The sequence below is a fragment of the Hetaerina americana genome, unplaced genomic scaffold (assembly GCF_022747635.1).
Source record: "Hetaerina americana unplaced genomic scaffold, ioHetAmer1.1.p SCAF_7, whole genome shotgun sequence".
In the NCBI taxonomy this organism is placed as follows: domain Eukaryota; kingdom Metazoa; phylum Arthropoda; class Insecta; order Odonata; family Calopterygidae; genus Hetaerina; species Hetaerina americana.
The window spans coordinates 52,741,959-52,767,422 of record NW_027287316.1 but is presented as its reverse complement, the minus strand read 5'-3'; the positions used below and the strand labels follow the sequence as shown (position 1 = coordinate 52,767,422).

The 25,464-nt window shown below is 41.2% G+C and overlaps 1 protein-coding gene across 3 annotated transcripts in view; it reads left to right on the top strand.

The window, feature by feature from the left end:
- Positions 1-25,464, top strand: part of SNF4Agamma (SNF4/AMP-activated protein kinase gamma subunit) — a 426,140-nt gene that overhangs the window by 78,200 nt on the left and 322,476 nt on the right. The window contains exon 1 of one of the 3 annotated variants that reach the window (XM_071595645.1): positions 16,120-17,782. The exons of the other annotated variants lie outside the window; for them this stretch is intronic. Coding sequence (XP_071451746.1) covers positions 16,658-17,782 — 1,125 coding nt within the window. The 5' untranslated portion in view covers positions 16,120-16,657. Of the gene's footprint in view, positions 1-16,119; positions 17,783-25,464 lie in introns of those variants that run through there. 3 annotated transcript variants of the gene reach the window in all.

The window sequence follows — 25,464 nt, the reverse complement described above, 5'->3', positions numbered from 1 at the left end:
CTTGCACTAATCCATTAATATTCAATCAAAGTAGTTCAGTACATAAATGCTTCCAACTTTTCATTTGATCCAGCGACCTTCAAATAGGAATTTAAGTACAGTTGAAGTTCGTAGTTAACAGCCAACAGCCAAATCGCCCCCTGCGTATATGCAACACTCTATTATAATGGGTAAATTCAGTGCATCATTCTTAGGGGAACCCTTATGGACTTTCGCTGAGGGCAGTTCTCGGGAGCAGGATGATTTAAACGAATCTATTAGTTGGAATATTTTTTACTATGATAGCCAGTTGATAGAGGTCGCCACTGTACTTTAACTCCCTTACCGATACTTAGATTTGAAATTGAACCTTTGGGCTAATTTCCTTTTACAATATCCATCATTCCAATTCATGAAGTATTTCTCATTAATGTTTCGTTTGAATGTGCAAAAATTGGGGATCGAATTTTCTTCTTTTTTTCTCTAGATTCGAATTTCACTGCGCTATGATAAAGAGTGATGATTTCAATAAATATTATTTGCTGCAGTAGGTGTTCTTCAAGCTCTTGATTACTCTTAAAAGGAGTGGAAGTCATTTAAAATTTGAAAAACGTATATTTGGGCTGCTGGAGAAGGAAATATGGTGTATATCGAACGAATCAAATCAGGTGGTAAAATATCAGTTTAAATATTGATAGTAATTTTAATCATTTCATGGAGAATTGTATTCCCAAAAACCTACTCTTTAGAATAACTAAAAAAATTGCTTCGACTATGCCCGTCTATTATTTATGTTAAACATCGCATTAATTAGCTCAAAAGTTGGCTTTGATAGGTGAGAGTCGAGTTCATTTAGGATTACTTTCTTCGTATCGTGAAATTCACCCAGAAACAGAAGACGCTAGATCTTAGAAGTTCCTGCGATTCTTGCGGCTTCACGCAGATATCTGTCGTCCATTAAATCACTTGCCTTTGAGTTATTAAAGACGAGGTACAGAGAGGTCAGTTGGGGGAGTCCGGGATTCTCCAGTCTGTAGCCGTTCTTTTATTTCACAAGAATATCATACTTCTCGTATGTAATTAGGGGTTTCATTTCAAAGTGGGAAGGTGCGCGTACTTCAGATTTAGCAAGTAAAGGGAGCAGTGGCGTCAATGCATCCGAAGTTCCTGTTGATACAACATAATGGTGAACTGCCACCACATTTATAGCATAATATCTCAAAATTAGTTGCAGTCTCTACATTTTTTATTTCGAAATTATAGCAAAAAACTTTATTTGGTACCATAGTGGTTCAATATTTAATTGCAAGCGTTATACCTTTATTAAACTCATTATTTTATTTGTCTTTATTTCTTCAATCAACTGTAGATGACTGTATTTGGGGGTTTCTTGTATTGACTTGTTTCTTTCCATCCTAGTATCATTTTTACCCTCAATTTTGACGTTGCAGTTGTTAATTTTGCTTTCAACAAGTTGATTTTCCGTGTACCCCATTTCTCATTTCCCTTTTTTTAGGAAGTAAATGCCAAAATCTTTTTTATTTGTTAGAAAATTTCGAGTGGTTCAATTGCGTTTCCATTTCAATAAAACAATGTAAGAAGATCAGTAACTTAAGTATAACTTCTGTCGCGCTCAGATATAAAATTATCCATTTAAGATACAATTTGTAACCTTGATATATCATTTGATGAAAATTCATGAGATTTATCTACTTAAATTTTGCCGCAACCAGTCATCTCGCGTTTCCCAGTAGTTACGCAAAAATATTGCACATATGATTATGACATATCGATAAGCGACGCATTAGAACCAGTTGCATCTAACCACGTCTCCCCAAACAGCACTAAAGCGGACTGCTAATCTTGAGCCCCTTTAACTGTGCCTTTATTTCGTTTACGCATTATTTACATATTTTTTACCGTATCTTCACTAAATAATGATTTCCAAAGTTATTTCCCTCCTCATGTACGCGTTTGGGCTCTTAATGTAATTCCTAGATCTTTCGGGCTAAACTCTGGAGTACCTTCTTTTCTTTAAATAAAGAAGTAGCAATGAAAATAAGTAATCCTTCGGTTTGTAGAAATCAAGCGATAGCGTACTAAGAACGTATGATGCATAAGAAATATCCATACTTCTACCGTTATGCTGTGTATGGTTCCTAGACAAAACTGTGTTGCAATTTATGAATGCAAATCTTATTTTTGTTATGGATTTCAGTGAAAGATACTTAAGAGTACGGTTCTTTGGTTATTACATGTTTACTGTTAATCTGCTTCCTGCATTTTTCCTGCTCGGAGTAAATTTTAAAACTCCCCTGGTGCCCAGCTTATTTCAGTCTTTTCATCCACATTGACCAATCCGATGACTAGTTTTGATATGTGAGGGTAGAAATCACCGCGATCTAAAACTTTACGCGTGTGATTTCGCACAAGGTAAGGGGGATAGTTCCTTTCCCTTTGCCACCATTTGGTTTTCTGCCAAGTGTTTTTCATCAGTTAATCATTCCACTTCAATTTGTAGATGGGGTTTGCTCTAAATCATACCCTGGACAAATTGAGTAGCTTCAGGCGTGATGTGGTGGAAGTCGAACATAATGAATAACTGTTTGAAGCACTTTTCCACTTGATAATTATCAAGTGGAAAATTGCTTCAATCAGTTATTCATTATGTTCGACTTCCACCATCATACCCTGGAATTTGAGCCTAGTAGTCTCTAGTGAGTAGCCGACCGCTTAAGCCACTATTCCCCCCCAATGTATTTAATCGTTATTTGACTATGTTTATTCTTAGCAGATTTCCAATCGTAAAGTTTCTTTTCAACTTTTAATCAACTAGGTTCGATATGTATCTATTCATGGATGAAGAGATGGATAAAGTAAAATAACTTTTAAAATTTAGTTTCCATGTAATAAACATAAACCCATGATTTGTCACCAGTTACGGCCGTCTGGAGCAAATTTGGGTCGTCGCGGACAGAGTCCAACACCTCATGTTAATGCGTTGCTGTTTTGGATCGAAATTGAGCAATTTTGGCACGAATTTCGCGTTAACTCGTGTCATGCCCAAATCATTGGTAAAAATCGAGCCGGTCGAGCCAATCGATATGTTTAGGTCCTCATCAACCTTTATAACGGTGATTCGACGATTGGTCAATTTTTGTTTTCTTCACTTCATCAATGTTTTCGTCTGTGGTTGACGTGCTCGGGCATCCGGCACGCTCCTCGTCGTTCACATCTTCTCGGCCCTCTGAGAACATTTTGTACCACCAATAAACGTTGCTTTGGTTGAAGATAGCTTCTCCATATGCCACAGTCAACATTCGGAATGCGACCGTGCACTTAATTTCGTTTTTCACACAAAATTTGATACAGATTCTTTGATCCATTTTTTGTAACAGGCAAAAATCGAAGACAAGCCAAAACTCGTCCAAGCAAAACAGCTGTCAATATTCAAACTGAACATTCAAAATGGCAAACCTTTTCCGCATAAGTACCAACATAACGCCACAAAAAAATCGAAAACCAAATTTACGTAACCCGCAAAAATGCAAAATTCGCGATACTTTTTGAACAGACCTCGTATTTTTGAAGGAATGGAGGAAAGGAAAACTTCCAAAATGCAAATCCAAATGCTCGAATGGCCTTCGTTTATTATCATGCTACGAATGGTGCTAGTGGATAAAATGACCTGTATGTGAATCAGTGGTCAGGTTTACCCAACTATAAGAGAGACATGCTACGTGGGGATGGCTGAGCTGCAAAAATATCGTAATCGGTGTCATTTTCAGCGGCGGTCGTATACTGCAACATTCGGATGATTTTAGCGGAGAAACTTTCACATCAGATTCCTCCTGTCCTCAATATGTTACTTTAGATTTTTTTCCGGGACTTAATTTGCCCAGGATGATCAGCTTCAGCCTGGCAAATCCTCTCTTGATATGCTCCATTGGCGTCTGGGTTATTTGGTATTATTTTTTGTCAAAATATACATTTTTCCAACGATACACTACATGATGCCACTTGCAAGACATGATAAATTACAAATAGCCACGATCTTGGCATATGATTCGGCGATTCGGGCATTTCAGCTCTTTCGCGGGCCATTTCATTTAGATTCGAAAACATGCGGCAGGAAACAGCAAGCTCTGTTTATTGAAAAGAAGCCAACTTACCATCAATAATGACTCCGTTTACCGCTACTAACATCTAATTTACATTTAACAAGTCCATTTTTCCTTACCGAAGGCAACAGTTTACATATTTCAACTTTATCAAGCAATATTCGTCTTTTGATATTTTACTTATAAGCGAAGCCTATAATGATAATCTGTCTATAATTAGAAGAGGAAGATTTCGGAAAACCTGAAAATGTCTTTGAATGTTGTATGATTCATCATAAAATAATACTGTAGTAAATTAATGTTGTTAGAATAATAAAAATAGGTCTTTATTTTCGAAGTCTCCGGGCCACATATTGGACTCTATGCCATCCTCATTTCTGTAAATTTGTTATTAAATTGGGATGAAATGCTGCTCATAGTCACCGATTAATTTTATGCAATTTCTTTGAAGAAGACGTAGAAATGAGATGGAACATGGAACATAAACTCAAGAATTATGTTTTTTAGTTGTAGTACTGGCGAGATAGTTTCTTGGCATATTTAGTTGCTCAGCCATACATCCATCCGAATTATTATCTGCGATTTCGAGGGTAAAGATATAACATATATTTAATGATGAATTCCTTTTAATAACTTTAAATCATAAGAATGGTTGGAATATGCATTGAGCATTTGGTATTAATCTCAGCTAGTTTTAATATAATAAATTTAAAAAAAACAGAGAATGGCTATCCGGTTCGAAATAAGAAAGCACTTTTGCTGGATATTGAGCATTACATTAATTAGAAAATCGGGTTTGGTCTTTCAGGAAACTCGACGAGTCTGCTAAATTAAATTATTGGAAAAAATATCCATGTAGTGAGTTACCTGTGCCAATGAGGAAATAATTCAAGACTCACACTGAGTCGTTAGGCCGGTGAATAGCGGGAAAATAAGATAAAATAAGGCTGTTGAAGACATTAATTGAGTCGTTAAATGCCCTTAGCAGTTCGCGAGTATTATGAAAATCAGAGGGACCTTCTAACATATTGAAACACACAATTCATTTTTACGGATTTCTCTTTATCATTACATAAAGGCTGTGCTAAACTTCCCTTAAACAAACCCATATAGGGTATGCCAATCTAGATGTGTACACAAGAGAAGTAAGAGTAAGACACACAGTCATTGGGATGACCTCGTATGTACGTACGTACAGAACTTTGGTGCAACTTCGTCCGTGGCCTTTACCCCGCCGCCCCACTCTCAAATAGGATGAACGCACCCGGCCGTGCTTTTGCCTGTGTCGGGAGCGGCCCGCATCTGAAGACTCACGCTACAGCCGCCGTCATGGGGGCACTCCACCTAGTGGGTAAGACTAATGGTTGTTCCATACGGAGGCTTCAGCTCAGTCACGTACTCCCTGATTAACCGCAGCTTGGATATGAATTGACGTTTCCTTGCCTGCGGTATCATAAGCTCATTGCAAGCAGGGCGACCGCAGTTATGTTTTGACACATGCGCGCTTCAGATTACTCACTAAGGAGAAGAATTTGATGCTGCTTAGAAACCTTGGAAACGGTGTCAACATTTCATTTACTTGCCCGTGCTGGATGAGGGTCTTTATTATGCATGGTTGCAATTACCGTTCCCATATGCATCTCACTCTTTTCATGATTCCCGAGTTTAAATTCTAGTATTTTCGTCCAACGTGTGTACCTCCTTGATAATTGATATTAGATTAATGTAAGACCTCGTAAAATTCCGGACACGGAAATTTTTAAAAGTAGTTTCATTTATAAATGGTTTCATACATTGCGCTACTCTTAAGACGTTGAGCTCGCATTTTTGTTTATTTTGCAATTCAAACTTACAGTTATAGGATTTAAATGCTTATTCTATTTAAGCTGTATTTGGAAACTGATATCACTAAGTCTATATATATATATATATATATATATATATATATATATTATAAATCCATGTCTTCGTGGTTCTCCTTGGGTTTGGGTTTCTCGCACAAAATTAGGAATTAGCAAACCTCGCCGTTTTAATTATATATTTGCTAATATTAATGAAAATCAGCTATTTCAGTGGCGCGAAAAATGCGCTTTAATTTTGATATCATTACTTTCCCTGTCTCCCAAGGAAATGTGACCCTTTCGGCATAACTTTCTTTATAACGCCTGCCTCAGTGCCATATTACATTCAGTTCCAGGTTAAGGATTCATTAGTCGTCATTTTCCAGATAATGGTAATGTGTTTATGGGAGCTTTTCTCTTTTCTATCAAAGCATTTACGACATTTTTTCTGATTAAAAATGACCAAATTTCGTACCGCCGCTCGCTTTCACAAAGCTCTGGTCGTGGATAGAGTCATTGTTTTCTTTGAAAATCTTGGCTGTGTTCCACTCCTTAGCTGGTTGGTTTCTCGTTGAATCGAGCTCGTTTTTAGGACTTGAATGCCTCCCTTTCAAAGTGGCCTTGAAGACTGACCTTTGGTCACTCAAAAGTGGTGTATCCAAGAGCAGTATATAACGATTCCGCCCGATCGAAGAATACTTTCAGATCTGGCGTTGTCCACGCACGCAGTTCAACTCGCAGACGAATCCCAAAAATGCAAGTTGTAAAATTTTCTCGGACACTCCGTGGGAATGCATACGTATATCTTTTTTACTTTTGAAAAGATACCTGTAGGCCAATTCCGTTAGAAAATCATTACGATTTTAAGTGAGAGATCAGAACATATTGTAGACGCACCATGAGAAACAATGGATTAGTTAGAAAATAGTAGGAGGAAAAATTGAAGGGAAAATCCCGCGAGGTAGACACTGGAGACGAGGGTATGGGAAAAATAAGGATTGCAAAGAGAAAAGCAACAGGAGATATGAGAATTAACACCGTAAACAAATGTTAGGATTGAAATTCTGATGATACTGATTTATCAGCATGATACCCGGCAGCTCGGAAGCAGCACATGAAGTGAGAGCTGATTCTAATATCAGTATTGTGGATTTGTGATTTTCTTTCCGCTTAATTACCAGCCCAGCAGGTCAAGTCGTGCCCTTAAGATTAATGACTGACAATCGGTCGCTTGAGATCACACCAGGGGGTATTTCACGAAATTTCACGAATCGTCAAATTTGTCAAATTTCGCACATAGCTTGGCAGAGAAGCAGATCCGTTTTGTCGGATCAAATCCTAAAAATGTCCTAAACTTTCGTGATTATAATCTGTTTAACAATTTCAAAATTCTTACAATAGGGAGGCGTTCCTCAAAGCTACAAGGCATTTTACCAGTCGTTTTGATACTCCTAAATGTAATATAAAGCTGTAAGATTTGAATACTGTGTAATGCAAGCGAGTAACATGTGATTCTTCACTAATTAGCATCAGCAGACTCCATATGTGGAAATACAAGGACTTAAAAAAAAATGACTGGTAGTTTTGTGAAACAGGCCCCAGATATCTTCCCTTTCTCAAGTATCCGCCCGCATATCGCATACTCGTGTGTCCCGAGGAAACAAGTAACATCAAAACTATTAGAACGTAGGTACAGAGAGCTGGAATTTATTTTTGACGCCAATGGTATTATAAGGAGCCCACGCTTAGTAATAAGGTTTGACTTCTCGGGTAACATACACCGATAGATTAAATCTCGTTCTCTCCTTGTAAAGTTAGCATGTATAACAAAAGCATGTTTCAGCACCGAAATTTGTGACCAGAAAACTTTTTTGTCGTCCCGCGTTGAACAGACTGGTAGACTTGGTTTGGAACTGAGGGAATGCGACCAGATGTATGCTGTACCGTGGTCGCCGTATGAATTGGACCACCGGAAAAATTTCATAAGATCTCGTCCCTTATGATCTATTCCAGAGGCACCCAATCCTAACATAGCTTTGGAATGACGAATTTTATTTTTTTTCCGGTTGTATCTGACAAGAAATCCTTTCGCGTATCGCCAACTTTCATCTGGTAATAAGTGGAGTTTTGCGGGGCTTCCGCCGGTTCAGGTTTCTCACTTTCGGCGAAAGTGAGTAACTTGACCCAGCGGGAGACCCGTAATAATTTCATTCATAAAATATCTAGGAAAGGTGCCATTCAGGTGTTGTGATAAACTTGACGTGAATTGTCCCCAAAGGATTTGAGTCGTCGATATAATTCACATTCACTATTGGACGGCATTCTTATGACAGCATCAGGAAAGCCATGCGATCGAGGCCAGAACACTTAAAACAGTGCCGAAACAAAAGAAGTAGTTTAAAATAATATTGTCTTTTAAAGTCTTGATGTGGGACCAGCACTTAACCATAAGATCCCCTAAACGTCTATATCTAGCGAATTTAAGGTCCATAATGACAAAAAGACCTGTTAAGTTTTGCGAAATCATTGTTTATGTAATCTCTAGTTTTATTCAGCGTGCTGTCGTTAAGCACAAAAAGGATGGTAGTGTAAAAAAATTTGCGTTCAAATGATGTACTTAATTCAAATTCTTTTGTTTCCTCTCCGTTCCTACCGCAAACATTGATTTTGTTATTTACGAAGACAAGGAAAATCGTTCTAAACCTAAAAAATATGATAATACTGCGGGCATTACACCAAAAACAATTTTAAAAAATGTTTGATTATTTTAGGAAAAAACCATCAAAAGCGGTTAAAACCTGTATTTGTTGAATTAAATAAAACGCTTGTGCATGTGTGACTAAAACTTCGTGACATTAAATCTTCGGGAATATATTTTTAGGCATATTATTTTTTATTCTTATCAGGAGTAAGCAGCTATAAACATTTATTATACCATATTGTGGCTATTCATACTATAAAAATGACGACGATATTCCCCAAGCAAACCATAGCTACTCCTTGTGTACCATTATTTCAAAAGGAAACATAAAATTATTTCCACAGAATGCGTGGGTTTTCCATGGTAAGGGCGATTACCTTTGTTGCAGTATGCCCTGTGCGCAACTCTTTAGTTTCGTAATGTAAACCGCGAGGAGGGGTGGTCTCATTGCTACGCCATGCCCATATTTCAGTCTTGTCCGGATTTCATTTCCGCGAAGGGCGATGCTGTTGACTGAATCTGTCGTCCCGAAAGATAGTCCCCAGTCTCCTATCGCGAATACGGAACTTTTTTAACGCAACAGATAAAACAGTTCCGTTGCCTCTGTGTGCCATTCTCTTCGGGCAGACCGCTATTAATAGTACGAAAATGTATGTTTGTATTCGAGTTTGGATCGAAAGCGGCGATGCCGCCACTCGTTCTCGTGCTCGCTCATTTGCACCCCGTTGACCCCTCTGTTCTGTCTTCCCGCTCATTGCACAGTTCCCCCCCCCCCATCTCTACCCACTTCTCCACCCCCTTTTTACCCCCCTCTCCCCCTTTCTCGTGAGAACCTTTCCCTCGGCGGTATTAATCGGGAGACCGTCGCGTCGCGCGGGGAGGATTGTGTACCGTAACAGGCACCGAAAGCAAACGCCGCTGTGTAAAAAAAAAACACGGAGAACTCACAAGGTTTAGATTAAAACAAAACACAAGCACGTATTCAATGCGAGCTAAAACACTGAAAACAAATGGAATAATCTCTGTTCGGCTAAAGAAGCGGTCTTTGGTTAAAAAATTCGATTAAAAAATTCTATCCTCCGCGCGTCATTTGCGTTGTTTTATCCTGCAATTACGTGTGAACAGTGTTGAGCAAACGGCTGAAGTGCAAAAGAAATAATTCTTTCTTCTCGCCATTTGAATTAAAATTCGTATTTTTGTAAAAAAATGAAGAGAATACTTTATCAGATCAAGTCAAAAGTGGTCTTCCCTGAGCTGTTTTCTTATGGCGAATTTTTAAAGAAAAATGTTCAGAATTCTCGGGAAACTCTAATTAAAGGCAAGGAGTTTGCCATGCTTTGTTTATTTTATTCTTCCCATTCAGTTACGTAAAAGGCATAATAAAAAAGATAGACTTAAAAAGAATATGAATAAACCATTCCGTAAATACTGGAGATGTATGAGAAGGGTAGCAGGAAAATGGGTGGTACAAGTTGTTGACACTCTTAGCGTGGAATAAGTCTTGTGTCTTGGCTCGAACACACAAGGTTAAGAATATTTTTTTCTGATTAGTATTCCACATAGCAAGAATTTTGACTTCTCAGAGTTTTAAATGTCCTCGTGACAAATTACTATTATTCGCGCTTTATATTGTTGGTATTGACCACTCGATTTCCCTCGAGGGCCGTAATCACGAAACATCAACGCTAGTAGAATCCTTCGTTCGAAATTTCCCCACGAATTTGTTAAAAACTTTTTTTTATCTACTTAAACGGTAGACTACCAAATAATAGTACATTTTTAGCTTGCGTTTCGATGCGGAAACGGTAAAAGTTTTTTTCCAAAAACTCATAAAATTTGATTCGCATAAAGATCCATTCTACCAAACAAAACATTTGGCTCGCGAACTAGGTTGTGAAACGCAGTAGCGAGTGAAGGTCCACCCGAAAAGGAAGTAATGGGGTGGGGACTGCAATTACAACCGAATTTATGACCAACGATGGAAATACCAGTTGAACGCGAGTGAGAAGGGGTTGCGGAAGAGATGAGAGCTCCTGGTTCTGATCGCCTACTTTTCCCCCGTTAGGTGGTGTACTCTATCCGAAGGTGTGCCGTCGGCGAAAAAGAAATATCGCACACTCTTAGGTGTAAGGGGAAAAGGGGCAAATGAAAAGGATTGTTGGGGGAGGGACGGGAATGGAAAGAAAGGAGGGAGAGCGAGCAAGAGCGAAGGGAAGAGAAAGAGAGGCTGCTGTTTGCTGCGACGGTTGGCCTAGCAACAAGAGGGCAATCTCCCTCCCTCCCTTCCCTTTCCGTTTTCCTTCCGTTCGCCTCCCCTCCACCTTGAAACAACCTCCCCACCCAACCAAAACTCGCCCCCTTACACAAACTACGGTGCTGCCACTCGTCACCGGAGCGGCAAAAGACTTCGTGAATGCCTTCCCTCTCTCGTTCTCGTGGCGATCACAGCGCCGCCTTCTTTCCCCCCTCAACTCGTTCTATCCCCTCCCGTCCCTCCTCCGTACTCCCCTCTTCCTCTCGTTTTTCACCCTTTCTTTCCTTGTCTCTCTCTCGCACACACACACGCACACACCCAACTCTCTCGCACGTATAGTGAGCGACCCACGCGCGCACCAGTCCCACGAGGAAGCCCCGCCGTGCGGTTGCGTGAAGTGAAGCGCCGCGCATGCGCCACGATTACGGTCAAAACTTGGGTGTGTGTTTTGTGCGTGTTTTCGTGTGTTGGTGTGTGCGTGTGTTCTAGACTGTCGCGGATACACACGCATCGTGTTCGAGTGAGGAGGCTTATCGGCGGAGATCCTTCTGCTCCCGGGTAATCTCGGGTCCGTCCACCCGCTTGCCGCGAAGTTTCGTTGAGGAGAGTGCGCCCGCTTCTCTTGTCAATCAATCGCCCCTCGTGCCCGCGGCTTCGTCCCGGGCGCTCTTCTGCCCTGACGACACATCGAAGTGCGTCCGACGAACGTGGGTATTCGTTGTTTGGTCGGTCGCTCGCTCGCCAAGGACGTCGTCCCCAGGTCCGACCCGATCGCTTCGGTTGGCTTTTGGCGGCACTCATTCCCATCCCCCCCCCCTATCTCTCTGGATATACACCTTACTACATACGTGTGGGGGTTCGCGCTTGGTAGTGCCCTCGTGTGCGCTCGTCGGTGCGTGATTCCTGGTGCGCTCTGTTTTGTGTTTTTCCTACGTATGCCAAAAGGAACAACATTAAATAGATAACAAACCTTCACGATACATCGGTGTTGCCTCTCGTCAAAAAACCAACAAGTGGATAAACGTGTGATAAAGCATAATTCATTTTTATTCACGCTCCGTCATCGACGTGTTTTTCTGTTAGGCGTGTTTATCTCCTGTGTTTATTAATTGTGTCGTGACGGCTTGGAGGAAAGGGGCGATAGAACCTCACGAGGGCGTCGGAATTTCTTTCCTCTACGTGAAGTGTGTGCGGGAGTGTTTCCGTGCAGTGCCAGCGCGCGTGTTAACTCTTCCTCTCTTCACTGAGAGGCAGATCGTCTTCAATCCTAAACGGGGGTGAATAAAGAAAGAGAGGGTCTAGTGGAGAGATTTTAAGGAACCGAGGATCCCTTCCGCATCGGCGCCGCCCACAGCTGTTTTCCACCGTCCCCATTCTGTCTTCCGACCCCGTGGAGTATCTTTTCCCCCTGTTCACCCATTCCGTCCTCCCGCGCCAGAGGCCAGTTAGTTAGCCGTCTGCCAGCGGCTCTCGGCCATCCACCCACTCAGACACGCAAACATTTTGATCCCCCCCACCCCGATTTACAGTACCTCCTCCGTCAGGGCTTGACACTAGTCACATTCCCCCTCCACCTGTGAGGAAGAGTGGTGTAGGAGGAAGGGAATTGCCGCGGAAAGGATGTGCGAGTGTGGTGTTGGATTAAGCGCGTGAAATCAATTGTGTATGAGACCCTCCCGATGAGGGAATACTAGAAAACGAAAAGATCTCTACGGCAGAGCGAATTCATTCATTCCTGAAATCGGCGAGGGTTTTGACAGTCGCGTAGCCACCCCGTCCCGCGTGTTTCTCTGTTGTCTCTGCCAGTCGTATTTCCTTATTCCACCCACGTCCCCTTCCCCCCTCTCACTCCGTTTATTTCAGAGCTCGACACCGCCCCCTTTTCCGCGTCGCCCCCCTGTCTTCTATCTCTTCTTCCCCCCCCTCCCGCGTCCCGCATCAGTTCTGTTGCTCCTTTTTGTCTCCCCTGCCAGACAATCTTTTGTACCCTCTCCCCCCTTGTATCTGCACTTCCCCATCCGTCACCCCTTAGCCACCACGCTGCCCTCTGCTGCCTCCGCTCCCTCACTTTTTCCCCCTCGGATCCCGTCAGCTGTTTACGCAATCCCGCCTTCCAATTTTCTCTTTCGCCGTTTTTAGCTTCGCTCGCCTCGTTTCCACGCTCCTTTTCGCTGCTCAAAATTTTTCTCGCCGTAAAAAACGTCCGAATTCCATATCCGCACGGTTATTTTTTATGATTTTCATCATGTCACGCGGTTAGGGTGAGAGGGGAATCGGACTGTTATTTTTTTCTAGATTGAATAATTTTGAATGCTGCCGCATCAGACGAACAGTTATTCTCTTTCAAACCTTAGTCTGGCTGTTGATTACTTTTTTCACAGCTTATGCAGTGCACATGCTTGTGTTCACAGCCTCTCCTTACGTCGATGACATATTTTTATAGTTCCATGATCTTGTCTTCCGTCGAGAGGAAAACTTAGCGGGTATTGTTGTGCGGATGAATGAGTTTGCAATCTCCTCATCAGAGATTCTACCTTTCCACTGTGGCTGCACGATATTGATGGGCGCGCCCTTCAGCGGATTCCGTAGGGAATAGTTATTATCTCATCTCGCATAGCCTTCGAGGAATTGCTCTCTCCAAAGCCTTGCTAGTTTCACGTATTGTCTTTTCTTAACCGTTCATTTTCCAGTGCGTGGTGAGTCTGTAGTTGATAGTTGTCTTCAATCGCCTCTTATTTCCTCCTGCCATATTAATCTGGCTTTTCTTTCACGTCACAGTCACATCCTCGTGAGCGGCTGAGTGAAAACTATTTGGTTTCCCGGGACATTCCTTGCGTGTTATCGTCGTCAGTATCCGCCAGTCATATCGCTGTTGGCAAACCAGTGCCTCATCTCCATTTTGAAGCTTAAAGTTTTATGTCCTTGTGCGTGTTAGCCTACACTGTGAGCGCGAATAACCTCAAAATGTGGTCAGTCGACCCCCTTGTATACCGGCAGGGGGTCTGAGATAGCTGGTTTTAGCCCGCGTATCGTTTCTTTTTATGTTTTTACTTTGGAATTGAGTTTCTTAAGATTTCAGTGAACAGGCACAAGCTCAGGAGAGAGAATCGTGCAAACGCTAGTGGAGGACATCCTTGTGAAGGTGAAGTTTTTGTCGTGTCCCTCTGTGTTTTCCATCTCTACGCCGGTCAGCTGTTTGAGGCGAACTTTCTCTTGCAGTAGTCGGGATCCGCTTGGCGGCGCTGGGGAGGCGGAGGGAAAGGATTTTATCATCTGGGAAGGGGTGTGGTGGGGTACAGAGGGAAAGGGACGATAAAGAGGGTGGAAGGGGATGTTGAGTGTCGGACTGTGCGCTTATGTCTGTATGATTGTGTAGTTTTTTTTATTCTTTTATAATTCGACGGAAGTGGACGCCTGTTCTTCCGGAGCCGATCGTTTTTGTTTCCATCGCAACGAGAACTGCACTCACGGACAAGATACGCATCTCTTTCTCCCTTCCTGTGGCGTGACCTCAGGGATGTGTACATTTTAGAAGAAGGGAGACGACCTGTATTTTTTTAAAATATTTGTAGTTCTAGTTTTTGTTTTTCTATTTTCCACGGAGAAAAGGTGTTCCCTTTTGGTAGAGAAAATTTCTCGCGAGTTGACGCGAGTAAATTCATTCGTGATCGCCTGTAAACAGCTTCACACATTCTGTCCCCTTGCCAAGATTTCGACCGGAGGAATTTAATTCGTATGAGTGGTTCAGATTTTATCGCCTCAGGTGTCACATCCACAAGGTGATTCAATAGTTGTGTGACTTGAGTTAATGTTAACAATAGACATTGACAGTGTTATGTAAATGTGATATCGTGATCTCTAGGCTCTGTCCATGAAAAATATACTCCATCCAAAGGAACACTTTTTCGTTATTTAAGAGTTGACACTTATAAAAAATGAATTCTTGCCTTTGAAAACAAACCCATTCCATAAGATCGCGCTTTGGGTGGGCTTCACTGAGCGCGTTTTTCGCTTTATATTAAGTTTTTATCGGCTTCCTTACGGTCTTGTTTTTTCCAACCTTACTGTCGTTTTCTTAGGTTCTTTAGTGGGCCTGTTGATACCGTCCGGTGAATATTATTGCGAATATCCTGTCCTCTCAAGTCACTCTTGCCGGGCAAGACCTGTTCTTTAGGTATTTTTTCTTTCCCCATTCGAAACCGTACCAACAGAAGGGGTTTTGAGGTGTGTCGTAAACTCGGACTCCAAGCTCGGATCCTTTTCTTTTTATTTTCCCTCAAAAACAGCCTCCAAATCGTTTAGTTGACGCGGCTCATTGTAATAACCCGTTTGAACCAGACTGCGTGAGCGTTCAGTGTACGTCTATCGCCCATTTATTATTCTTGCCACTGTCGCACCTTTCTCGTGAAGGGCAAATCATCAATCCCTCAAAACATCTCCGACAGGCGTGGTATTTGAAAAGAAAAGAAAAAAGAAGGAGCAAAAGGCGTAATTCCTTTTCTTATGACGGAGTGTCGTGCTCAAGCCATCCTCGTCTCTTTATCCTACCACCTCTACCATCAACAGCACTTCGTCGTCCTGGCTCCTTGAATCTCTCGCTCGCTCTCCGCGTGTCATTTGCCCGCCTAATTCACAACCCCGTTCTTGTTAGACCCTTCCCATTCACCTTTCGTTAAAACTTTTCATCCCGTATGCGGAGTCGCCTATCATCTCATCTCTGATTATTAGCATCGTGGCTTCGCCGCCGGCTGAAACCGGAGACAGCCTGAAATCCTCCCCCCGGAAATCGCTCTGGATTGTTTAGTCTATTTAGAATTTCATAGGCTTCTCACTTTTCCATGATGAACCATTTATTATAGCGAGAAACCTAATGAAAGAGATTTGAAATAATTATAGTGCTCTCACGACTTAAGTTCTCACAGCTCCAGACGTGTTCCAGGAATTTTCATGAGCACGAAATGGCCAAAGAATGATTCGTGAAAGACTGATGCATTTCATTGTTGTTTATTTTTAATTGGCTTGATCATATCTTGGAGGATATTCTTTATTGAAGAGCCCACTCATGTTCCCGATTTTGAAGTGTATTTTTGTGTAGTCGCGTAACAGTTTCCTTCTGCTTGCACTGCGGAAAAAGTGCACATTTTAAAGTCGGTGTCGGAGTGGTGGTGGATTTGCTCGACCACATTTTCCGTTTCTTTCACTTCATATTTCTCGCTCTCTCTCTCTCTCTCTCTCTCTCTCTCACCGTGGTCTTCCTTACACTTACTCGTTGGATCTTCTTATCGCACATTTGCAGCAGGAAATCCCACCATCTAGTCCTGAGTACCCATCGCTTGCACTTGGCCACCAGAGGAGAGTAGAGAAAGGTCCTTGCCCATGCTTCTGGCATCGCGTGCAAGTCGCATGCGGAGTAGTCTCTTACTCAATTAGGAGTCGTTTTTTCGTCGGCGCCCTTTGGGAATAGCTCTGAGGTCCTTATCGAACCCCTCCCACGCATCCGAGTTTCGCCATCGCCCCCAACCTCTAGTCGCTTAGCTTCGCCAAGACACGAAGCTGCTTGGCACGAAACCTTGAGTCCCTCCTTTGGCCGAGGATTTCCCGCGCTATAACGCTGAGCGAGGCGAAGCTTTTTTACGCGTGGTTTTTATTAGTGTATTTACTGCGTCGTATCATCTCTTCTGAAGCTAGTGACTTAGAAAGAACTCGTCCTTCTTGTTACGAGTGGATCAAAATAGTGGAGGACTTTAAAGGGTTGGGTAGGATGGAGGTGTGTCAAGACGGGGCGATGTCCCCCAGTAAGGAAGAGGGCGGAGGCGGCAAGATGGGCGGAGTAGGAGGAATCCGGGACAGGACAGTGACTACCTCGAGTATAGGGTCGCTTTCGTTGCTAGACGACCTAACCGATGAGCAAAGAAGCGACGAGGACGACGACGACGACAACGACATGGATCTGCTGGACGTTAAACAGATTTGGATCGATGACCTTCTCGGAAATTTACACCCCTCGCAGCCGACGAAGGACGGAGTGAATCCCGTGAAGGGGAAGAACGGGAAGGGTAACGAAGAGGAAGGTCGGGGGTACACACAAAAGGTCACCATCCGTCCTGTTGAGGAAGGAGAGGACACCGATTCAGATGAATTTGAAGATTTCGACGATTGTAACGGAGGGCAGATTTGCGATAGAATGACACACGTGGGTGGAGCCACTGCAACCCTCGAGAGGATCCTTCCCCTGGACAGACGGAGGAAGCTCTCGAGGTGCCCTGAGGTCCCGGAGGAGGACGATTACGACCCGCACGAGAATCCGGTAGCGACCAGAGGAGTCCCGCAACATCCTCACAGCCGTCCCAGCGTCCATTCTCCTCCTTCAGCCACCCCGTCGGTCGTCCCCCGACTCGACTTCCCCGTCGGTCTCAACTCCCACCCTCGCCCTGTCGACGCGGAGGAGGAAGAATCAGTCTCGGGTCCCCATTTACAGAAGACACCGTCGGTGGCGACCACCTCTGCGGACTCGGTCTCCTCCCTAACCTCTTCCTCCTCTTCTCAGTCGACTGACGGGTCCTCATCTAAGCTGATCCCGCTTGGGAGGGGCAGGGCGAGACACCATAGTGGCGACACTGTGGCTTTGGCGTCCCCGGGCAAGAACCCTGCGACTCCTCGAAGGCACCATAGCGGGAGCGGTGTCGGCGGCTCTATCGATGCGGTCGTTGGAATCACTAGCGTCATCCCGTCGCTGGCTTCGACCTTGCTCCCGTTTATCCCACACCATGACCGACGATTTGTTGATACATCGCTCATTGAAATGAAATCGCAGGCATCTTCTACGTCTACGTTGGATTACGACAGCACAGAGGACGTGTGGGTGCGGAGGGGGCCTGGCAGAGACGTAAGTAAAGTTAGGTGGTGGGATTACTTGTTTTTCTTGATGGGTTTCGAATCAAGGCACTGTTATTCTTTTGCAGGATCTTAGAGTATAGCTCAATCCTAATGGGGATAACGCTTTTTAATTTTTAGTGTGACATTATTTCGAGATCTCGTTGATTTTCTAGTGGCATCAATGACTAGTAAACTCTTAATGTTTAAAAATATCCTCTATTAAGCAGGTCATTGATATTCAAATCAAAGAAAAAAACAATAAAAACGTTCCTATATCCACTCTTGGCTGAGATATTTTTCGTTTTCCATATTGTATTTCTTTTCTTTGGATTCATATCGCTTTCTCATTCAACCCCCAATTGGTTGGACGAAATCTTACCGGTATTTCTTCATACAGCCATTTACGTGTATTATTGGCATTTAATTTTAGTCTACTGAAACTATCAAGTAGCTATTTAACTCGTATATAACTAACTAGAACTTTCACAAACCTTTATAGTGAATAATAGTAAAAAAAATATTAGGATAAGGTGTAAGGATTTCATGCCTATAATTGACTAATAAACAACTGGGTGAATCAAATTAAAGAAAATTAGGAGTCTAAGGAACAGATGAACATTGATAAACGATATACGAATATGATGGAGGTGAAATAAGTATCTAGGAGAGAGTGAAATAAATTAGTAAATGGGAGTGAATTTCCTGAAATAGCTCAAATCAAGGTTTTTTACTTAGCTTACCCCGAACGGGAATGGCGTGAAGGGATGTTTGTATGTCAACCAAATGAGGAGATAGCTAATAAAAAGTAGCTTCCGGTAGCGAAAATAAAACAGCGTTCATGGTGTCGGTCATAATATATAATTAGATAGATTAGAAAAGTGAAATCGTAATAGTCCATAGAGTCGATGTTTATTAGATAATTTCGGAACAAATAATACGTACTTAGAAAATATTTGAGCTGGTATATATAAAATTATGCTTTGCATATGAGTTTAAATAGTTATGCCAGTAGAAATCTGTATACGCTACACTTTTGTGACACATGGGTATTTGAGAGACGTCTGATGATATTACCGGAAGCAGTTGCATCGAAAATGCTCCAGTTACGAAACTCAACTCTTCACTTCCTCAACAGTTGTCGTTAGGATCCAAGTAGGGAGAGCGGGAGATTCCTTTGGAGTTCACTTGAACGCCAACGTATCATTTGCCCGTCGGTTCCGCCAACGCTTCCAACATCATGCAGTTCTAGGTTTTTTTTCTATTGTGACTCTTCTATTACCGTTCAAGCCTTTAGTCTTGCATTCTTTCATATTGCGTATGCATGGGAATACAACTAAAAGTCACTCATTTTGCGACCGTCTAATTTTGTCCGGATATCTGCCGGCATGCTTAGTTTTCAGTGTGGCGCGACGCAGGAATAGGCATTCAAGGCCGTCGTCCTTCAGGCATCAGGGAACACTCCTTGGGGTAGGATAATGGAAAAAATGACCATTTCTGGGGACTTTCCACTTACGGGACATTTCTTACGGGTGATGCGGCGTCCCACTTGTCACTTAAGCAGCAGGAATTTTGTCTACCGCCGTCGACACTCCAGGTCTGTCTTTTTCAGAGGTTATGGTGGAAGACAGCGAAAACCATGTAGCGGGTAGGTGGCCGTAGAAATGAAAAATTTCACTGTATAAAAAGCTTACATACAGCTAAAGAATCCGTGTATTTACCCTTTCGAAATGTTTACTATTTCATCTGCACTGTTTAACAAGCAATTGATAATTTAATGAAATATAATTAAAACTATTGATTGGCCCTAATGGATGACGTTTCCATGGGGATCCTTACGTGATTAAATTGCATGAATTACCCCCTTGTATCTGCTAGGTGTCTTAGCTGTCGTAGGCGTCATTGTCGTAAAATCACACAAAATTTTTAATTATCTGGATTGTCGGGGGAAAGGTAAACACAATGAAAGTTCTTCCACTTCCACATCACACTAATGTATAATTTATATAATTATTGTACAAACAGTAATATAGCTTTAAATATTACAGTAATGAGCATTAAATGTTGAGTGGACTGATAGCTAATTCACTCAATCATTACATTGTCTTGGCGTTCCATCCATCGTGCCAATATGGGTGTAACCTGATGCAAATATTGCGAGGAAATATCGCTGCCATTATAAAAAATTGTTAATCAACAATTTTAAAAATATTGCATATGTGATAATGAGAAAACTTTAAAATATTGTTTTACTGCTAGATTATAATCTCTATTACCTTAGATCTACGGCTGATTCCATTGTATTAACTTTAACACACATACCTGTATTTCTTGACATTTAGTAGACAATTTGTATTTTCAAAACTTATAAGTCTTATTAAGTCGGGAGGTTGACTGGGTATTCAAGTGGATGGTTGTTTGCTTTGAATTAGGTGTGCCAAACTCGCTTTATTCATTAAATGGAGCCACGTTTGGCCTTCAAGGCCAAACGAGTGACCTTTTGTAGTGGACACAAGGGTCTCTCTTCTCCGACTCAACTTTCAAGTTTTTGTGGAACTCATTCCTTCTCTTTCACAAATAAGTACTGGAAAAGTATGTTTTGCCGTTTTAATACTCAGATTAAAATAATAAGAAAATAAAGTTGGAGCGCCACCTAAACTGCGAAGAAAATTAGCCCCTCACTACTTAGGTAGATCAGACCACAAAGATAAAATAAGGGAGATAGATTCCAGTATAGAGAGATGCAAATACTAATTCTTTCCCCGAGCAATCAGAAATCATAATAGTAAGAAACCGAAGTCACTTTGTAAATATTAAAAACATTGAATTTACTAGTCGGAACAAAATTAAACACTGTAGAGATGTTAGTTATACTTTCAGGAGCATGTGTATGTTAGTTGGTAGTTTGAGTGTTTGCATGTGTGTTGGGTGTAAGTGTTCTTGCATGAATGTATGCCATGTTTTTTTGTGGATGCATGAATTTGTGGTTTTTGCATGCGGTTTTTTTTCTTTTCTAAATTACGGGTGGTGTCCTAACACCCCCCGCCACACGACCTTGCAGCGGCTTGCAGGGTATTAAGTAGATGTAGAATCCTTTAGTTAGTGGGTAATTATCATTATTCTTAAAGGCGTACTGGCACAAATTCTCTGTCATAATGTGTCACCTAAATGTAGAACAATGTTCGCATGCTTTCGTGCCATTCTTCCTGAAGTCATTATATTTGTAAAAGATAATTTTCTCCATGATTTGGTTCTCCTTGATGAAGCCGGCTACGGCGCGTTATCAGTATGAATGCGTAAGAATAACTTGAACTTGTACCTAACTAATTTTTAAGAGATTGCCAAGTACAACTAAACTACGGAAAGAGACTATTCCCCATTGTAGACAATACATTTTTCTTGAAGGCGATAGAAATAGAATTGATGGGACAATAATAATAATTTAATAAGGTAAAGTTATTCATTTTTATAATCGATGAGTAATTGTGAATGCTGAGTTGACTCCAAGCTTTCGATACCGTAAACATTAGGTAATTAGGCTGGCGTGAATATTCTTTCCACCGCGCAGGAGAGATTAACAATTATTTTATCCTTTATGAAGCTCTCTCTTCTAGTTTACTCTCTTTTATCTTGATAATCTACATTTCGTTAACTCTTTATATCTGGGTGGACGAGTTTCATATTACTTTATGCATACTATATGTGTATTCCTTATTTGACATTGGTGAACAACGTACGTAGTTGCAAGTTTTGGACCGCCACCAATGCACAACCCGAACCTGGCGTCTCCGATAGTGTTGTCTTTACAACCACAATATTTGCTATTACTTTCCTCTGTAGTCCAAATGTATTCTCTTTCTTTCTCTCTCACACTTGCGCAGGATTATTTGCTATTCCGCTGCCTTTCAATATCTCCCAATCTATTTTCGAGTTGACTGTAGAAACATTCCTTTTGTCTCGTTTCGTCTAACATTTCTTCGGTTTATTTTTCTTTATTCAAATCACTTTTTTCTCGAAACTTCTCGAAACCCTCAACTCAAAATCCTCCTTTCTCCAAGAAAAAATTTGTGAATTATGCATCACTTCGCTCTATCTTGTTTATCTGCATTCTTTGGAATTAGAGGGTTATGATTCAACATATTTCAACCTGTTTTTCGAATGCTCTAAACACACTTACTGCTAAAAAATTTTGAACTATTACTTCGGCAATAACTATGTTCATATGTTCATTCATAACTATCATCATAATTATCCTGAATCTCTTTCCATTCTACCCTTGTTGTTGGTACAGCACTTGTTCAGTTTTGAGATGATTCCGCTGGCATTGTCCGCGCTATGAGATCATTTGTGTGAAATTATGTGGGCGTTCAAGTGTATGTCTCATTCTCGATTCGGTGGAGATCGGAGTTCGTTACCCTCCGGTTTACGTGCAACCTCGCTAAACACAGCTCGGCTTTGTGCCGTAGGGAATTGGTAAACAACATTCTAGATGAAATTGGCACAGCACAGCTGAGCGAAAATTTTAATGAGCCTCGCTGAAGTGAACTCATTCCTATTCCGATCACGCACAGTCGGAAAACCTCCATTCATCCTCTAGCTAGAAGAACTGTACAGAAAGGAGTTCTCCGTCTACCCAGATCTCCTGTAGCATGTGCGAAATGAAATCGATTATTTAAGTAAACCTTTCGACAAGGCTTCGCTGTGCAAGATGTATCGTAAACCCAACATTATCAGTAATATAAATTCCCGCTCTTTTTTTCATAATATTTAAACACTCGATGAAGGAAAATAAGATTCGGTATGTTTTATAGTGATCAAGTTCATAGACACCTACTATTATAAATTATGCTTCAACAAACATTTCTTAGTATTCCTTAAGCAAAAAATTCATCTTGTATCTTATGCTTAACGAAGAAATCCTCACGAGGTGTTTCTCGTACGTCTGTGATGATCAAAATTCCATTTTCCAAATAATTGCTCGATCAGGGCATCGACCCTTCCCTTTTTTTATATTGCTCCAGTTTCAGCTCCGGTTCTCACAAATCTAACAGATTCGTTTCGGCTCCATTTCCTCTCGGGCAGTATCAAGTAAACCGGTTGGCGCCATTGTTTTTCACGCGGCCAATGAAATGTGCGTAGCTAATCTTTTCATTCTCATTTTAGTTTTGCTGGAGGTAAAATGTTTGCTGGATAATAATGGGTTTCTGCGCCCGCGTACCTGATGCAAAAGGCAAGTTTTGTTGTCTTCATTTAGACGATATTGCCCACTTTTTTATATTTTGTGTGTGAAAGGCTTTCGGTTGTTTTCATTTAGCTCGCTCTTGTGACTGTATCCGCACCGTAATTAAGTTATGTCAATGAGTTCAGTTTCTTACTTCCATTCTGATGGTCACAAATGTACTTATGCCAATTAACATCCAATTAATTTGTGCGTAGTTGCTGATAAACTTTTGAGTAAATTTACGCATCTGCAATATAAAGGCGAATTCCAGTGACCTCGTAACCAGTGTGCATTGTTTGGAAGCGGAAGTGATTTCAACTTCCCAGCGTGACCCCTTGTATTAAAGCTACAAGCTTCGCAGTTTGTTCTTACCTTGGTTTTTAAGGTGGTTAACTCTTGTCCAGTACTTATCACGTCGAGTTATCATTGTACCTGAGTTAGACTGTTCTACATGATCATTTAATTGTTTTTAGAGTTTTTGTAAGTTGAATTGCAACTTAATGAACCGGTCTCTAGAGCAAATTACAATTTTTGGAGGACTTTTAAGCTAGCATGAAGGAAGGGTATTGAATGTAAAATTGCCAATATAGGGGAAGTCTGTTTCTTAATATTTGTATGTTTTTGCGTCATAGTTTATTTTTTTATTTAATTTAAAAATCCTCTGATAGGTATATTGAATGTTCACATAGACAAGAAATGAAAGTATTTTTGGAATTATTCTTTCGACTACATAGGTGCGTGAAAAATATACGCTTACCTCGATAGAACCCCAGCGTGACACTTCGCTACTGGCGGCCTGGGAAATCAATTTTTCGATTTCTTGGCTACTTCCTGTTTCATCCGATGCTTATCGCATAGGCTCACGGGCTGCCTCATGCTCAATAAAAAAAGAATTTCAGTCCATTCGCAGAGCCATCTCGAGTAATTTGTTTAGCAAGCGTTGAGGTGTAAATGAAACATTCTTAGTTAACATCCATAGATAAACACTCCTAACATTGGCATGAATTATCAAATTCTAATTGTGTGCACATCACGATTATCGCCGATTCTGTGGGCTGTTGCCAGGGGCGCTATCAAGGGAAGGGGACTAATTACGGTATAGTACACCACCCTCTCTCCTCTTCATATGTACTCCGGTTTACCATTTTAGCATGTATGTTTATTTCTAGTTCTATAATCGTGCGTTGATCTATGTGAATTCCGACCCAGCACATGTTTTTTGACCGAAGGATCTTGGTAGTACGAATGTAAATCGAATCTAATTAACCAAAATATACGCTTAGAATAATAGAACTACGTGCTTTTTCTAAGACATTCAATGGATGAATAATCGCCATCACTCCACTCGCACGTGAAAGCAATTTTAAATAAATAACTGTAACTGCACCAATCCATGTCGATTTCCTCAAAAATAATAATTACGGAGGTGAATACTGATTAGATACATTATTATCTTAAATGTTATTTCAACTCTTCAGAGCACTGCGAATTATTGAACTACTAATATTCTCTCTGCATTCACTCCGGCGATTTGACCCATTTTAATGAAATGAAATTTTTAATTTGACCCATGATAATGCATTGATTTGGGCGAAGGCATGAAAATAAGGGTTTATGTGCACTAGTATACATCAAAATCATATTGTAGCGAGGTAGCAGTACTGAGTACGTGTAAAATAACGCGGAGAAATAAAAATCAAATGAATTATGGATATCTGTATCACAAATGTAGGGCAACGATTAGAAACTTTTACTGTTTGACATTATCAGAAGTAATCAAAACTCGCCGTCAGTACTTCTTTCGTTGATTGCATTAGAGTTTAAAATACCGTGAGTATGTTTAACTACGATGCCACTGACAGGGTTGATAAATACGTAGTAATTAATGTTGCAATGTAGCATTTAACAAATCGGTGTTTGTAGTGCTCGCAAACGTGACTACCGGGTAAAATGCTAGTAAGGGAAAAGAGCAGCCAGAGGACACCAGACTTTGCAAAAAAAATAATGATTTTGTATCTGCATAATTAGCCTATTAATTTTCATTAAAATTGCTCGATTTTGGCATTCAAAGATTTAGGATATGAACATTAAATAGCTAAAGGGAAAAAGAATTTCCCAATCAAAAATGCCAATATGGACGTAGCGTGCTCCCGGAATTCGATTATTCGCAGAACCCTGCGATCTAAAATAGAACGTGCTCTAGTTCGATCGCATAATCATGCAAATACATTTTAGTTCGCTTATTTGCTACATTATTTCTTGTGATGGCGAAGTAATTCGAATTATGATCATGCGCCAGGCAGTGAGTATCTCGTGTCTTACCCAACGGTTGAAAAGACTAGCCTGAATGGTGTGCTCTATTGATAGACAAAATTTGAAAATATTGTTAGCTCACCACTTCTGAGTCACCGCTCAAGCAAATAGCTCACTACTCAGCACACTCAAGTGGGCTGAGTAGTGAACTATTTGCCTGA